The 17,491-nt window shown below is 47.0% G+C and overlaps 1 protein-coding gene across 1 annotated transcript in view; it reads left to right on the forward strand.

The window, feature by feature from the left end:
• Positions 1–17,491, forward strand: part of ASPM (assembly factor for spindle microtubules) — a 63,071-nt gene that overhangs the window by 12,192 nt on the left and 33,388 nt on the right. The window contains exons 8-14 of the mRNA XM_083156887.1: positions 3,503–3,570; positions 9,844–9,985; positions 10,074–10,204; positions 11,532–11,707; positions 12,759–12,904; positions 13,358–13,443; positions 16,529–16,747. Coding sequence (XP_083013013.1) covers positions 3,503–3,570; positions 9,844–9,985; positions 10,074–10,204; positions 11,532–11,707; positions 12,759–12,904; positions 13,358–13,443; positions 16,529–16,747 — 968 coding nt within the window. The remainder of the gene's footprint in view (positions 1–3,502; positions 3,571–9,843; positions 9,986–10,073; positions 10,205–11,531; positions 11,708–12,758; positions 12,905–13,357; positions 13,444–16,528; positions 16,748–17,491) is intronic.

Genomic DNA, 17,491 nt, shown 5'->3' on the forward strand with positions numbered 1-17,491 from the left:
TGTATAAGCACCCTAATGGTTTTTTTCAATGTTAAATGTTCCCCCTATAAGATTATTAATTGTATAAGCACCGTAATGGGTGCTTACAATGTTAAAAGCACCCCACTATCAGCTCCAACCGGAAGCGTGGCGAGCCCACGAGGGGCGGCGGTACGCGTCCTCCGACCGTTTCATACCCCCACCATCCACGTCAGTGTGGAGTTGATTGTAGATAGTGTGGCGAGCCCCGTGAGGGGACGCAGAATACATATAAAGTAATACGCATCCCCTCGCTGCACTCGCCACGCTTCAGGCTCAAAGTATATAGCTATAAAGTCGGAGGACGCGTACCGCCACCCCTCGCTGGCTCGCCACGCTTCGGGTTGGCCGGGTTGGCGTTGATAGTGGGGGTGCATTTAACATAGTAAGCACCCATTAGGGCGCTTATACAATTAAATATCGTATAGGGGGGCCATTTAACATTGAAAAATCCCATTAGGTTGCTTATACAATTTAAAATCGCATCGCATGCGGGTATATGGCATGCGATGCGATACAATGCATAAGATGCCATACGACTGGATACTGTGGGTGCCGTGCTAGGAAACAAGTACCAAAACTAATATACAAGTCTTAATATCAAGTTCATATAAAACACAATTTGCAGTACGGTTATTCTAACAGTCTACTATATGCAGGTGCAGTTTTGTCCATTATTAAAGTTAGATCTGTTGCACAGATTGTGATTGTTTTAACATAACATCCATTATTGGAACCTGAGTTTCCCCAAATTTGTGGGCTCAAATTCCTTAGTTTACAATGTTGTGAGGAGTGGGCAGTTTGCCAGGCTTCCCGGGGTAACTGGAGAAGTTTTTATCAGATACTTGACCTGTTGCGGCGTCCCGCAGAATATATCCTAGATCTGTCAGTGATGTTGCTTGACCTTTTGGGGGTGGGCCTGCTTGGACTGATGGTTCTGATTGTGGGGTGCGTCAGGGAGAGTTGGTTGGGTCACGGTTTCCATCCGGACCTACCGGTTCCCTGGTCAGCACAACTGACGCCGGGAGAATGAGCCGGTTGCAGCTGGCGTCAGCTTCCACAGGTTGACTCCGGTATTTCTGGGAAGTGAGCGAGACCCTGCTAATTGTCCCTCGCTACGCTTTCCACTCCGGACCCTGCCTTACTAACCTTGCTCTCCCTGTGTCCTTCTCACTCCTTCCTTTGTCCCGTCTTTTCGTCCTGTGATGTTCTAATGGACGGCGGCTCCTTCCTATTCTGCTCTTCCGGGTCACGTGACCGGCTTAAACGTCCAGAAACTCCAGCAAAGCGTATGGTTGCTGCACTAATATTCCTGCTGCTGGGCTGATATGTGTGCTCCAACGCGTTTCGGCTTATAGCCTTCATCTAGGGAGAAGGTCACGGTGGAGTAGAATGGCTGTGCCACATCTTTTTGAAGACATGGAGGAGTAATATATAGTGTTCCTTCTAGGAACCAAATGAGGAATGCGCTGGAGGGGCAGACCGGGCACGCCGACGTCACTACAGGGGGCGTGCCCGGGCACGCCGACGTCACTAAGGGGGCGTGCCCGGGCACGCCGACGTCACTAAGGGGGCGTGCCCGGGCACGCCGACGTCACTAAGGGGGCGTGCCCGGGCACGCCGACGTCACTAAGGGGGCGTGCCCGGGCACGCCGACGTCACTAAGGGGGCGTGCCCGGGCACGCCGACGTCACTAAGGGGGCGTGCCCGGGCACGCCGACGTCACTAAGGGGGCGTGCCCGGGCACGCCGACGTCACTAAGGGGGCGCGCCGACGTCACTAAGGGGGCGCGCCGACGTCACTAAGGGGGCGCGCCGACGTCACTAAGGGGGCGCGCCCGGGCCGCCGCATCGCTGAAGGAGGCGCGCCCGGGCCGCCGCGTCGCTGAAGGAGGCGTGCCCGGGCCGCCGCGTCGCCGAAGGGGGCTTGCCCGGCCATGACTACGTCACTGAGCTGCCGGGACATAGCCATGGCCGGGCAAGCCCCCTTCAGCGATGTGACGGCCCGGGCACTCCGGCGGGACAGACCGCAGGCTGATTTAGTGGGGCGCTGCTAGAGGGGCAGGGCGCATTTTGCCCTTTAAAAATCGGGCAGGGCGCAGCGCCCCGCTAAAACAGCCTAGCGGGAACACTATTATACATTGGGGTATTTCTTACAAGAAATAGAGGGATGAGGGGGTTTGAGTTGGGTTTCCTGTAACATGATTATACTGGAAAAACACAGTATAGCCATGGCACGTTTTGTGGAAGAATTAAGGCCGTTGACATTGAGTGATAGAACTTTTAGGGTCCTGGAGGTTTATAGATCAAATGAGAGCGGTGACAGGGGTGGATTGCGTCTGCAGGTACAGCATTACCTTGCCCCATATCAAAGGAGTTCTTCTGAGATGCCTAGTAGTTGGGGTAAAGTGGAGGTAACAAAGGAGCTGAGGTACAAGCCTTTAACAGCTTCTGGGAGGCCTACAATTCTTATGTTATTCCTCCTTAAGCGATTCTTCATCTCATCTAATTTGTTCCACAGCTGGAGGTTTTCTTTCTGTAATGTAATAATGTTTTTTTGACTAATGTGCATATCATGACATAAGGCTCCCACTCTGTGCTCAGTATCAGTGACTCTGACTGTGAGGTGCTTCAGCTGTTGGGTGATCTCACTAACTGCTTTAGATAGGAGGGGGGTCGTGGTAGTGATGATGGCATCTACAACCTCCCTGTAGGTTACAGGGGAATCGGGGTTGCCCCGTACCTGTAAGGAGTCATTTTCTTCCTGTGCTTCTGCTAGTTTCCTGGATCCTGGGGGCTGGGGAGCGGAGTCTGGGTCCGGCGCCATATTGGATTCAGCCCTGCACTTCTCATTACGCTGTGGCTGCGGTCCCTGCTGTCCCCCAGAGACTAGGAATTTATCCATGCACCGCTGGATGAGGGAGATAGGCGAGTGATTGGGGAGGCGTAAGCCAGCACGAAGTAGCGGGTGGTCGGGTCCTGGCATGGAGCTGCAGTATCAAGCTGCGCACCGCATGAACCCAGAAGCGGAAGTCCGCTTAGTAGTACCCTTCTTAAGATACTTTTCTGTTTTGTAATTTTGTATATCATTATTTAGCATGTAATAGAAGGGTGCGACTTATTTGCGTACCCACATTTTCCATTTGTATTTTATTAGGTGCATCCCAACTTTGACTGATTTTACGACATACAGGCCAAGAATGCAGGAGCAGATCATTGTAAATTAATGTTCTTTGTACATTCTGATAAAGTTTCAGATACTCCTCTAACACCGCAACACAGTGACTTCATTCATACGATTTATTTTAGATGTTACATCTCATTCTAATATGCAAATGTGCTCCTGCATTTTTGGCAATAAATTAGTTCAGTTTATTATATTTTAAAGGATGCTTGGAAAACAAATGTATTTAACATGCCAGCATGATGAGCTGGCCACAGGTTTAGAAGAACAACCTATTTTACAGTAATCTTTTATTTTCTAGGTGAGCGCCAGAAAATCCTGAATTGGCTTCTTTCCTATAATCCATTGTGGCTTCGTATAGGACTGGAGGTAATGGCTTAATTTAAGTATGTAGTTGTGACTGTTCATGCCCCAATCCAACCAGCACATTTCATATTAACCTGTTTTACTGGCCATTCGTCTCCTGTGCTTCTCCTGGTGTTGTTGAACTACACTTCCAAGCAAGGTGTAACAGATAATTGCTGACAGGAATTTCTTCAACAAGGGCTTGAGAGAGCGCATGTGGGCCGGGTTACTGATGAAGGGATGTAGCTATGGCCTATCAAAAGTAATTTCTCTTTCGTCCAGTCCGGTGACACCGCTAACCTTGGGATGTAGAGGGGTCCGCCAGGAGCCAGGCACCTATGCTTCAATTCTTTGGAAGCAGGCTCCTCCCTTCTGCATCCCATCATGCTTCAGTTTCGTTTAGGTGCCCACAGGAGTGGGTGCAATGCTGAGTGGCTGCGCAGCAGCCACACTTTTTCTTTGGATTTTTAGTCAGAAAGGCTTTTATTTTTTTATTAACAGTTAGCTTAGATGCAGGTTTTGCCAGCGTGTGACTTCTGTTGAAGTCAGTACACGCTGAGAGCGCAACAGGACGCTGACAGAAGCGCGTCCTGTCAGTGTTCTGTGTGCAGAGAGGGACATTCACTGAGGAATGTGCGCTCTGCACAGCGCTGAGCTCCGCTCAAGCGGAGACCTGTCCTGGGCTCCGGGGGACCCCATCCAGCGCCTTGCATAGAAGGGGATCTTGGGGACGGGTCCCCCAGCGATGGCGGCCGCCATCTTTAAGAGTTTAGAAGCTGAAATCCCCCAGGGGAGTTGAAGCTTCTTACAGGACGCCCAGCGTTTCTGGGCAACTCCGAGTGGTCCCTAGAGGGGGAGTTACTGGAGGTAGAGAGACACAGTGGGAGCGCCTGTGTGTGAGTTTGGCGCCAAAAGACGGCGGTTACCCTCACTGAAGGGAGACTTTGCTTCTCCCTTTGATCCTGGCGCCATTTCCCATGCGTGCTGCGGAGCTGAAATAGACAGACCTGCTGAGAAGTCTCTCTGGAAAACGCTTCCCCCGCTGAATACTGGCAACAGATACAGATAAGTACACTGTGTGCATTACTCTGTGATTTGGTCTGAACGTTAAACAGTATTGTTATATTCTGATATTAACATGGCGGACGAGTACAGTTCTGTTGCTGGGGGGGAGCGCTGGAGATGTTTTATCATTGCAAAAAATGTAATGTAAATTTATCTTGTGAACAGTTAGACCAGGGGGAATTGTGCCCTTCCTGTGAAGCTGTACCCTCTGGGTCACGGACTCATAGCCCAGGTGGAGCTGAGCCTGAGTGGGCTGTAGCTTTGGGACAGTCTGTCAAGGCTTTGACAGAGGCTTTAAATAAGCAGAGGGGATCTTTGGTGGGATCACAGGGTCCTATACCTTCATCTCAGGGATCTTTACCCTTTCACAGGGAGACCCTATATGGCTGCAAGCTATGCAGAACACGGCACAGGGTGTGCATAAAATGTCTTCTCTTTTAGAGCAGTTCACAAAAGATCTGATGATGTCATGTTTAGACAGAGTTCTTCTATGGCACCTCCATTAATTGCAGACCCAGATGATGGAGTTGATGAAGATGATTTATGTTGGTCACAGGGGGAGGATATAGATTCTTCTACCTCTGGTATTGAAGACCTCATTTTGGCTGTTAAACAGACTCTGGATTTGCCTGCGGAGGAAAAGGCTGCTGCACAGTGTGTGTTTAAAAGGAGCCGTAAAGATCCTGTATCTTTTCCCTCTGATAAAGGCATTATTGCCTTGTTAGACGAGGCTGGCAAGTCTCCGGAGAAAAGGCTGGTAATGGCAAAGAGGTATGCTAACATGTATCCTATGCCTGAGGACCATGTTAAGATTTGGGAGAAAGTTCCATTAGTGGATTCCTCTGTGGCAAGGTTATCTAAGGCCACAGCTCTGCCAGTGCAGGGTGGGGCGGCCGTTAAAGATCCAGTGGACAAAAAGGTTGAAGGCTGTCTCAAGGCAGTTTGTGAAGGTGTTGGTTTCACCATGCGGCCTATCATTGCTTCGGCTTGGGTGGCGTAGGCCATGATCAAGTGGGCAGAGACTTTGGGGAGTCTTCTCCAACATGATGCAGAGGTTTTTTCTCTGGCAGAAAAGCTACGATGTGCTGCTGAGTACATATGTGAGGCTAGCGAAGAGGGTGCCAAGATGGCGTCCAAAGTTTTGGTCACGTCTGTTACTGCTAGGAGAGCTCTCTGGTTGAAAGCCTGGGAGGCTGACAGTGAGTCTAAAAAGTCTCGAAATTATTCCTTTGAAAGGAGAGTTTTTGTTTGGCTCAGAGCTGGATGAGATTATCAAACAGGCTACCGGGGGTAAGAGCACTTTTCTCCCCACTACCTCAAAGGCGACTGGATCAAAGTTTGGAGTGTTTAAGCAGTCCTTTCGTCCCTCCTTTAGAGGGGGAGCTACTGGCAGAGGTCAGTCAGGTCGTGGACGTCTCCAAGCCAGCAGGGGTAAAGCGTCTAAGTCCAAGTTTGGCGCCTTTGCTAAGAAGCATACCGCCAAGGGGGAATATAAGCCCTCTGCATGACGGGGCGGAGACTCCCTGTTCTGGAATCAGAGTAGGGGGTCCCCTCCTACACTTTCAGGACAGTTGGAGGGTGACCACGGAGGATCCGTGGGTACTCTCGATTGTTTCAGAGGGATATCGAATAAAACTCAGGGGTCACTCCCCTCACAGATTCCTCCCCACTCCCTTACCGAAAACCGCATCTCTCAGAGCTTCACTTCTGGGTGCTGCTTTATCTCTAGAGGAGAAAGGGGTAGTTATACCTGTCCCTCGAGAGGAAAGGAGATAAGGCTTCTATTCGATACTTTTCTTAGTTCCGAAATCAGACGGGTCTTTCAGGCCCATTCTAAGTTTGAAATCTTTAAATGCTCATCTGTGGGTGGATCATTTTCAAAGGGAATCTCTAAGGTCAGTGCTCTTGAGCATAGAGTCTGGGGAGTTCCTAGCGTCAGTGGATATTCGAGATGCATATCTCCATGTCCCGATCCACACAGATTTACAATCTTTACTCCGCTTTGCAATCGGGGGAAGACATTGGCAGTTCCAAGCACTTCCGTTTGGACTTGCAAAGGCTCCGAGAGTATTTACCAAGGTGATGTCCATCATGGCTGCAGCTCTCAGGTTAAAGGGGATAATTGTTATTCCTTATCGGGACGATCTACTTATCAAAGCAGAGTCGGCAGAATTGTTACAGGTTCACCTGGAAGTGGCGACACCGTTTTGAAAAGTCAGGGCTGGATTTTAAATCTACCAAAATCCCAGTTGACACCTACACAGAACTTGAAGTTCTTGGGGGTGATCATAGACACACATCTTCACAGGGTGTTTCTCCCAGAGTCCAAAGCGGTAGAGATTCGACTGAGGGTCTTGGAAATTCTACAGGCCCCAACACCATCGGTGTGGCAGGGTGTGAGATTGCTAGGAAAGATGGTGGCAAGTTTCGACACCTTACAGTTTGCCAGGTTCCATTCCAGAATTTTCCAGTGGAACATCCTAGCCTGTTGGTCAGGGAAGGCCAAGAGAATGAAAATGGAAGTTCTAGCCCTGTCACCGGAGTCCAGGGAGTCCATCTTGTGGTGGACGAATGTGGAGAACTTGCAACTGGGGAGATCTCTCAGGTCCTGGGATTGGCTGGTCATAACGACTGACGCCAGTCTAAGGGGCTGGGGAGCAGTAAGTCTTCATCTGAGATTGCAGGGCCTTTGGTTAGTAGAAGAGTCGAGACTACCCATAAACATTTTGGAGCTGAGGGCAGTTCTAAATGCATTGCTCCAAGCGGAATCCTTGCTGAAAGGGTCTCCGCTGAAAATACAATCGGACAATGCGACAACAGTGGCTTATTTGAACCATCCAGGCGGGACTCGCAGCAGGATGGCGATGGCGGAAGTCTCCAAGGTTTTCAGCTGGGCGGAGACAAACGTACCAGCATTGTCGGCGATATTTATTCCAGGAGTCAGGAATGTGGAAGCGGACTTACTTAGCAGGGAATCCCTTCAGGAGGGAGAATGGTCCCTTTATCAAGAAATCTTTCAGGAGATTGTGAGTCGTTGGGGTCTTCCGGACATAGACCTGATGGCGACAAGTTCGAACCGTCAGGTTCAGAGATTCTGTTCCAGAGTGAGGGATCCCACTGCTTGGGCAGTAGATGCCATGACAGTTCAGTGGGACTTCCAGATGGTATACATCTTTCCTCCTTTTTTCCCATGTTGCCAAGAGTGTTGAGGAAAATAAAGAGTCAGAAGGTACGAGCAATTCTGATTGCTCCAGACTAGCCCAGGAGGTCTTGGTACTCCACTGTACTGAGGTTGTCGAAGGATTCCTGGAGGCTTCCTCATCGACAGGACCTGTTGAGCCAAGGACCGTTTCTTCACGAGGACCCAGGTCGTCTCAATTTAACGGCGAGGCTTATGAAACCTCCTTATTGAAAAAGAAGGGGTTTTCTGATGAGGTCATCCAGACCATGCTGAGAGCTCGTAAGCCGGGGTCTGCAGCTAATTACCATTGGGTGTGGAAGATTTACATCAGATGGTGTGAGAGACAGAATCTTCACACGTCAAGATTCAAATTATCAAGACTTTTGAATTTTTTACAGGATGGTTTTTCATCAGGCCTTAGTCTGCAATCCTTAAAGGTGCAGTTATCGGCCTTATCCATATTTTTTCAAAAAAGAGTAGCCTTGCTACCTGAGATTCAAACCTTTTTACAAGGGGTTGCTAGGCTTAAACCTCCTTACAGGCAGCCGGTGGCGCCTTGGGACTTGTCTTTGGTCTTATCCATGTTACAGAATCCTCCTTTTGAACCATTAAGATCTGCGGAGTTGAAGTATGTGACGTGGAAACTTACTTTTTTGTTGGCCATTGCATCAGCCATAAGAGTGTCTGAGTTGGGTGTTTTGGCGTGCAAGTCACCGTTTTGATTTTTCATGATGACAGGGCTGTGATGCGAACAGTCCCTAAATTTCTACCTAAGGTAGTGTCGTCTTTTCATCTGAATCAAGACATTGTACTTCCGGTGTTTTCTCCCCCAGAGGGGGTTAAAAATAGGGACAAACTAAAGAGATTGGATGTGGTTCGCGCCTTGCGAATAATACATTGAAAGGGTGAAGGACATTCGGAAATCGGATTTGCTCTTGGTGCTATATGATGTGCATAAGGTTGGGTGGCCTGCTTCGAAGCAGACCATCGCTCGGTGGTTGAGATCTACCATTGCTTTTGCCTACTGTAGAGCAGGTCGACCAGTTCCGTCTTCGGATAAATGCACATACCACCAGGTCGGTTGCTTCCTCCTGGGCGGTGCGCCATGGGGCTACGGCAGAACAGTTGTGTAAGGCTGCCACCTGGTCCTCTGTTCATACCTTTACCAAATTTTACAGGTTTCATGAGTTCGCGTCGGAGGACGCTTCATTTGGACGGGCAGTGATGAGAACTGTTGGTCTGAGCGTACCCTCCCAAAGGACCGGCTCGTGAACGTCCCAAGGTTAGCTGTGTCACCGGACTGGACGAAAGAGAAAAGGGGATTTTTGTAAGAACTTACCGTTCGAACCCCTTTCTCTGAGTCCAGTCCGGTGACACAGCGATCCCTCCCTTACGCTCAGTTAAGTGTACCGTTCATGTGTTGCCATGTTATGGTTAATGTTATGTTGCCTTGAAAGATATATGTATGTATGTATATATAAAAAAGATGTTCAGGCATTGTTCTGAGTTATGTATCCTAGTGTGCTCTTGAAGTTGAACTGAAGCATGATGGGATGCAGAAGGGAGGAGCCTGCTTCCAAAGAATTGAAGCATAGGTGCCTGGCTCCTGGCGGACCCCTCTACATCCCAAGGTTAGCTGTGTCACCGGACTGGACTCAGAGAAAGGGGTTCGAACGGTAAGTTCTTACAAAAATCCCCTTATAACAATAATTGCAGCCACATATGGGTCTCCCGTGACCACACATGGGGTAATTTGTTCCTTTTTTAAAAGCCTTGCAAAGGGGTACATTTGTCAATCTTGGCAGATGATTCCTTGTAAAGCCCCTTCCTCAGGCCAGAACCAGGGCAACTTCCCCTCTTACAGTGCTCATTCTCTACAACAGCTGTAAGTTGCTGTACTTGATACCTGTTTAGGTTTCATTTTTTTTTCTCGCCTTTTTGAGGAAAATTATTGTTCCTGCAATAATATTGTGTGGTTTTAAATGTGGCGTTAAATTTGCCTGCACGGACCGTAATTTGGCTTTTCTATGTTCACCCTATTTGATTTGCAGACTTTATTTGGGGAGATGATTTCTCTGGAAAGTAATAGTGATGTTACTGGCCTGGCACTTTTTATCTTGAATCGACTGCTTTGGAATCCAGATATTGCAGCAGAATATAGACATCCTTCTGTACCACACCTGTATCGGGATGGTAAGGATGATAACACATTCTATAATCACTATCTGTAGCTTTGTAACCTTTTGTTATTGATTTTTGCTTTCCAATTTACCCTGTTAAGGTCATGAAGAGGCTTTATCCAAATTCACCCTGAAGAAGCTGCTGCTACTGGTTTTCTTTCTCGATTATGCCAAGCAGTCCAGACTCATCGATCATGATCCTTGTTTATTCTGTAAAGATGCTGAATTCAAGGTATGATTTATAATCGGGCAGCAGCTCCGGTGCTCTGGTCCAATGTACTCCATGACGGTTAGCCTGCACAACTTTGTGCTACTAATCTTTCAGTACCCATTATTACAAGTTCAAAATGGACACATTCTTTTCTTGCAAGATACAGCGACAGGCTGATGTTCCTGAGGTCATCCATAACCTTCGACAGCTGTATTGCTAATTTATAGAAATGAAATATAACAATCAATAATTATTTTTGGTACTTGTTTCCTAGCACGGCCACAACGATCATAATCGCGGTCATCGGGGGTAAAATCGCGGGCATCGCATGCGCAAAAAAATCGGGTGCGATGGGCCAGACGCGATGCCAGCGATTTCCCCATAGAGAACAATGTTAAATGCCTCAATTTACTCGCGATGACCACGATTTCCCATAGGAAACAATGTGAAATGGCTCAATTTACCCAAATTATCATAGGAACAATGGTAAATGGGCCAAAAACACCCCTGAACATTGAAATGTCCCCCCAAAAGTAGTTTACGCCACCACATGATCAACGTGAACCCGAAGCGTGGCGAGCGCAGCGGCCCGCGAGGGGCGGCGGTACTCGTCCTCCGACCTTTTCATACCCCTACTATCCAGTAGGGCGTGGAGTTGAGAATAGAATAGTGTGGCGAGCCCCGCGAGGGGACGCGGATACCTGTGAAGCCCGCGAAGGGACGCATTTACCTGTGAAGGTATCCGCGTCCCCTTGCGGGGCTCGCATCGCTCGCCACGCTTCGGGCACGGTGGCTCGCTGCGCTCGCCACACTATTCTATTCTCACTCCACGACCTAGTGGATAGTGGGGGTATGAAAAGGTCGGAGGACGCGTACCGCCGCCCCTCGCGGACTCGCTGCGCTCGCCACGCTTCGGGTTCACGTTCATCGCGGGGTGGCGTGAACTACTTTTGGGGGGACAGTTCACTGGTCAGGGTTTTTTTTTTGGCTTTCTGGCCCATTTACCATTCTTCCCTATGATGATTTGGGTAAATTGACCAATTTAACATTGTTTCCTATGGGAAATTGGGGTCATCGCGGGTAAATTGAGGCATTTAACATTGTTCCCTATGGGGAAATCGCGGGTGGACCATTTAAGCATTTTTAGGCGCACACGACGCGACCGACCCGATTTTTCAATGGAAAAATCGGAGGCGTCGGTCGCGTCGCAGGCCACTAAAATTACCCCCGATGGCCAAGATTTGTGGCCGTGCTAGGAAACAAGTACCTTATTTTTATATTTTATCAATGCGTCTTAAATTTTGAACTTTGAACAAAGTATACAGGGTGTTCCTTATTTTTTTTGCAGACCAGTAAAGAGCTCTTGCTGGCATTCTCTCGTGACTTCCTGAGCGGAGAGGGAGACCTATCACGCCACCTTAGTTATTTGGGGCTATCCGTGTGTCATACTCAGACGCCTCTTGATGAGTTTGACTTTGCAGTGACAAACCTAGCAGTGGACTTGCAGTGTGGTGTTCGTTTGGTGTAAGTAATACTTAATGTGTGGTTTAAATAAAACACATGCACAGACTTGGCCCAGAATACAGGTTGTATAATTATGTACAGTGGTAATTGCTGATATATTAGAGATTTGATTGAATGAAAGAGCAGCAACGGACATTCATTACAATCCCACTTCTAACATTAGAAGAATTTTCTTCAAACCATCTGGATCCAAATGTACTAAGCTTGAAAGGTGATAAAATGGTGAGAAGTTGGGAGGTATGATTTCAGACTGATAATATGTGATTCCTGAAAATAAACAAATTATTATGTCTGCAAGGTACTTGTATTGATATCCTATACATGCTCAGCGTGGTTTTTAAACCGATTTTGTCAACCCATACATAGTGGTAGAGTTCCGGAGTTTGTCTTGTATTGTGATACTGTAATACGTCACTGATATACAAACCAGACCTGTGCTAGAAACACCACAGCAGACAGCGACACCCCAGGCAGGGAACAGGAACTGCATGGGTTTTCAAAATTGGCGAGTGCGAGAATGAACACTATAAAAGTCTGTTGAAGAAATCCCCCCCCCCCCCCCCCCCCATGTAACCAAGCATCTGACTTGCCCTTCCTATTGCTTTGTTACATCATTTTCCTGCCTTTACAGGAAGTCCCCTAAAATATGCACCTACCGTAGATCCTTCTATATTTAGGCTTTTGGAATTTAATAATTGCAAGATTCTGCATTTTATGCCATTAAACTTTGTTAAATACCTTTTGTGTCATCTGCAAAAAATGTAATACTTTTACCTGAAGTACTTTGTTTGGTGTGTTGAGTGGTGCCTGTTTTTGTATACCTTTTTTAGGGCATCTTTGTTACACTGACATGTCAGAGCCTTTAGTTCATGTTCTTTGCTTTATCTATAGTAAAGATAAAACTTCAGCATTTGCATTGTTAGGCATAGAAATAAATGAATTGTTGTAAGTATAGCCAAGCTTTGCAACCTGTCATATCAATGGGCTCTGTTCCCTTTTTCTAATGCTTCTTTTACATCTTTTTTTTTTTTTTTTGTGTGTGTGTCAACAGAAGAACGATGGAGCTTCTAACCAAAAACTGGAATCTGTCTAAAAAGCTGAGAGTTCCAGCAATAAGTCGCCTGCAGAAAATGCACAACGTAGAAGTTTCTTTCCAAGTTTTGACAAACAGGGGAGTTCAAATCAAAGATGAGCGTGGTAAATATCCATAACTGACTAGATGCACAGTAATCTCCTGTTTTTCAAAATGTCAAATTTGAAATTCCATTAATAGCCAAATGGGCTGCGGTAGTAAAATATTGTTCTATCTCTGTTTTGCTCCGTTGGAAGTTTTCAAAACATTTAGCTAATGCTTCCTTAGCTTTACTCAGGGCTGGTGCAAGGTGTCATGGCACCCTAGGAAATGTTTTAAACTACCGCCCCTTAAATACCCTTACAAATGACTGTACAGGGGCATTGACTGCTCTGCATCAGACATGTCACACTGATATGTCTGCACAGCAGTCTCAGCCAGACAGCAGCTGGTAAGTGCAGCCCCGGCACGTAGGAATCCTTGACAAATCCCCTGTTAATAAGAATAAAATGATTATACAGCTAGATTTGGTCATATAATCCAGTTTTTGTAAATGTGTACAATTATGTGTGCTGTAGGTGTTTTCATTACATCCAAAGACATTGTGGACAGACATCGGGAACGTACATTGGCCCTGCTCTGGAACATTGTTTTTACATTCCAGGTAAAGTTTTGTGTTGTTGTGTGTTTTTATTTATTTTGTGGTGTAAACTGTTAGCAAATAGTAGACACCAGCTAAAAGAAGTGTTGAAGACACACTGGCCAAAGTACTTAACCAGCATAAGTTTATTGTAGAGCCCAGGCTTTGTACCGATGCACAAACAGTTATGCAGACAAGTTGCGGTGTTGGAGGAGAGCATGTGGGTTGGATATACAAGGTCCCTCATGGGAAGTGTTCTAGGCATTCTGCTAGAGCATGGGATGCACCAACATAGCAGAGAAGGAAATAAGGGAAAAAATAACCATTAAATATAGCTGCAGAGAATTTGTTAAAAACGTGCCTAGCACCTCAGCACACTAACTATAAAGTTTATTTTAAAATAAAAAAAAAAACAAAAAAGTTTGCAATTGGCAGAGGGTAGGTTGTGAGAGAGGAGGAGCCAGAGCATGCTCCTTGCGATTTATCACCCTGTACACACAAAAACACATGTGTACAGGGCCTAACTCTTCCAATCGAGTGGAAGAGGGAAGTGTGCAGTAGGAATCTAGGCACTGAAAGTTAGTCTCTTAGGGCCTTGTTCTAGTTCCTTCTCAAATGGACAAAACCATTTGAACTGCGGGGGGGGGGCAGATATAACATGTGCAGAGAGAGCTAGCTTTTGGTTGGGGTTTTTCTTCAAAGTGAGATCTATACTGCAGTGTAGAAATAAAGCAGTCATTATTTTCCCTGCACAGAAACAAAATAACTCACCCAAATCTAATTCTATCTGCACCTGTTACATCTGCCCCCGTGCAGAAGGAATTTGCCTCTAGAGTGAACTAGAATAAGGCCCTTAGTGCCTAGATTTCTACTGCACCAGCTATACCCTATGATCTCCTCAGTGTTCTCCCATGGGTGAGAGAAAAGATTTACTTTTCCCTCTTCCACTTGATTGGAAGAGTTAAGCCCTGTACACCAGGGCTCGACAAACCCCAGGGGCCAGGTCGCCATGGCGACCAGATTCTGCTTCCTGGCGACCAGATTTTTTTGGGGGGGAGGAAGCAGAATCTGGCGCAGAGTCACGACGCGTTTGCGGTAACAGCCGGGCACAGCGATGGAAAACTCACCCGGCTTTAGGAAAGCAGGTCCCCCGCAGCTAGTACAAAAATCGAGCCAGCGGGGCGTGGCCTAATCAGCGTGCCGTGCACAGAACACTTGTTTCCACAGCGCTCCTGCCGGTCCCCGCTGTATCTGAGGTCTGAGCACCCTATAACCACCGACGGATCTCCGCTGCAACTGAGGTCTTGGCACCCGATACCCGCCACCGGATCCCCGCGGCATGCACGCCAGGTCCCCGTGCTGCCTTCACACCATGTCTCCCGCTTCCTACACCTCATCCTTCACTCCTCAACTATGTACAGTTATCCCCAGAGGCTGCACCCTCCCGTCCCCTGCATGGTCTCCTGTGAGTCAGGGACTGCTGGCTGGTCAGCACCCAGTGACCGCAGCAAGATCATGGCTGCCAGGAGAGGACACCTGTCTGCTTCTTATGATGGTGCTGCACCTTGAGATGGGTGCTGCCCTCCTGCCTGCTATCTGCTGCCACTTTATGCTTCCAAGGCCTCTAACTGCTAGTCTGGGGAGTCCACTGTCCCCCCCTGTGCTAGCTACACACCTGACTGATTTGACAAATAGCTCGCAGGAACTAAAGAACTAAAGAATGGTATGATGGGGGTTATTCTGATTTCATTTTTTGCATATGTGCATGTGCAGATGCCTTGAGCGGGCATGGCGAACTGCCCTTTTACTGCCCTGCTCGCTCCAAGCATTGCGGGTGGGGGGCAGAGCGCATGGGAACGCCCATCATTTCATGGGCGTTCCCATGCAAATGGTCTGGTGGTGCGGGGGGCGGGCAGCTAAAGCCAGCGGATGTCAGCTGCCTGCCCGCTTCCCGCACAGGGCGCTCGGAGATGTGAGACTCCAGAGAGGTGTCTCAGATGTGCAAGAGCTGTAGAAATCATTCGATGTTCGGCAACCATCAAATGATTTCCTCTGCATGCAAGCTGCGAATGGATGTTTATGCTAAACATCCATTCGCACGCGTGCGGGGATTTTTGGCGCGCACTGTCACTCTCTCTAGTTTTTCTGGCTCCTACAATTTCATCCTGGCTCCTAGATTTTAAAGAAATTTGTCAAGCCCTGCTGTACACACATGTTTTTGTGCGTACAGGGCCATAAATTGCAAGGAGCACGCTCCCGTAGCCAGCCCTTAATGGCTGCTGGACGAAAGAACATGCTCCTGCGATTTTGACTTTTAAATGGTGGCTTGTCAGTCAAACTGAAAAGTCGCTGAGAGAAATGGTACACTGTGCGATATGGTCGCTCAGCAATAATAAGCCCAAATCACTCAGCGACCATATTACCCCTTGTGTACACACCTTTTATTTCAGTGCAGTTGAGTTGAAGTTCCAGGTAATAAAATAGCAGTCTTCATCAAGAATAATGCTTGCCTAAGACCACCAACAATATGAATGCTTCATACTAGAGGGAGAACATGTATACTGGGTTTAAGACCAGCCCTATAGTCTGTTCTTTAGATTGCAGCTGGAGTAACTTTAGTACATTATATTTCATATGCCATAGACCCTTTGGCCTTACTGAAATTATGTATTAATGGCTAAATATTGGCTAAAGGCCAGTTTAATTTACAATCTGTATTTTTTTATTAAAGACGTCTGCTCATAATTTACTAGGAACTAATTCTAGGAGTTAAATGTTTTCTGTATGTGACTTTTAATGAGTACGGAACGTGATAGTAAGTAATCAGTGATGGGTACAATGTGTCAGTTCAGTATAGCAGACCTCCGTCAGTGGTGTGTAATAGTGTCCCTATGAGGCCAGCGCTCTGTGATATAGTACACACCACTCAGAGACGTAGAATTGTTCTTCAGCTATTCAGGCTGGTGATCATGTTCCACAAATCATTTAGAGATGGTATTTTCACATAGCAAAGTATATTTGAAAACCTATATATAAGAAACACAATGTGACCATGATAATCCATGCCATTAAAGTTTTATAGCTCATTATATTTTATCACTTTTTATAGGTGGATTTGCTACTTAATATTGACCATTTAAAAGAGGAAATTAAGTTTCTAAAGCATAGTTACAGCCTACAGAAGAAGCTGGCTGCCCTCCGTGCTCTCTCCATTCCAACAGCTACAAGAAGACGTGACAGTGAGCCCTTTATACCTGAGAACTACAGTGAGCCAGTCCTCCTACTCATGGAATGGGTGAATGCAGTGTGTGCCTTCTACAGCACAAAAGTAAGACATAATAAAAGCAAACACTTTGGCTTCATTTGTGTAAAACCCATTTTTATAGGTCTTTTTACACATGTGGAGCACATTAATCGCTCGGCACATAGCGATGTGTGCTGAGCAATCTGTCAGGACCACTATTCTCCAGTGAGAACACTGGCCCTGATTGGCGACTTTAAGTAGATTTAACCAGCATACTGGATATTAATCGCCGGGGACATGCATCGCTATGTCCCCCTACGCAAGGAGCAATGTAGGGGTGTTTTCTAAGCGATCTAGTGAGATCACTTAAAAAATGCTCTGAAATCACCACGTGTGTAGACTATAAAGTAAAATCAGTGAATGGACTGCCAGCGGGGCTAATTGACTAGCCTTGCGGGATCAACTAGCCTGCAGTATTTAATTTCATTACAACGATCATCATTTTTGGGGGATTTTATATACATACATTTTAGATGTTTATAAATAATAATAGAATAATAAAGTAATTTAAACATAAAAATCAGCAATTCTCGTGGAAATATGTGGTGGTGGTGTGGTGGTATCATCTATTTTATATGGTTCCACAGGTGATTTATAAGCTCCAGTGCAAACCTAACAAGAAAAAAAGAAAAGCATAGCCCTAAGAACACAACTGTGCAGAACATGGGATACATGCTATATATGCGTTCATACACACAGTAGTGACTGCTGTTGAACCCATTGTGGGAGTCGGGGAAGACAGATTTAACCCTTTTCAGTGCCATCTCT

Source organism: Crinia signifera, chromosome 8 (assembly GCF_055691185.1).
Source record: "Crinia signifera chromosome 8, ASM5569118v1, whole genome shotgun sequence".
NCBI lineage: Eukaryota > Metazoa > Chordata > Amphibia > Anura > Myobatrachidae > Crinia > Crinia signifera.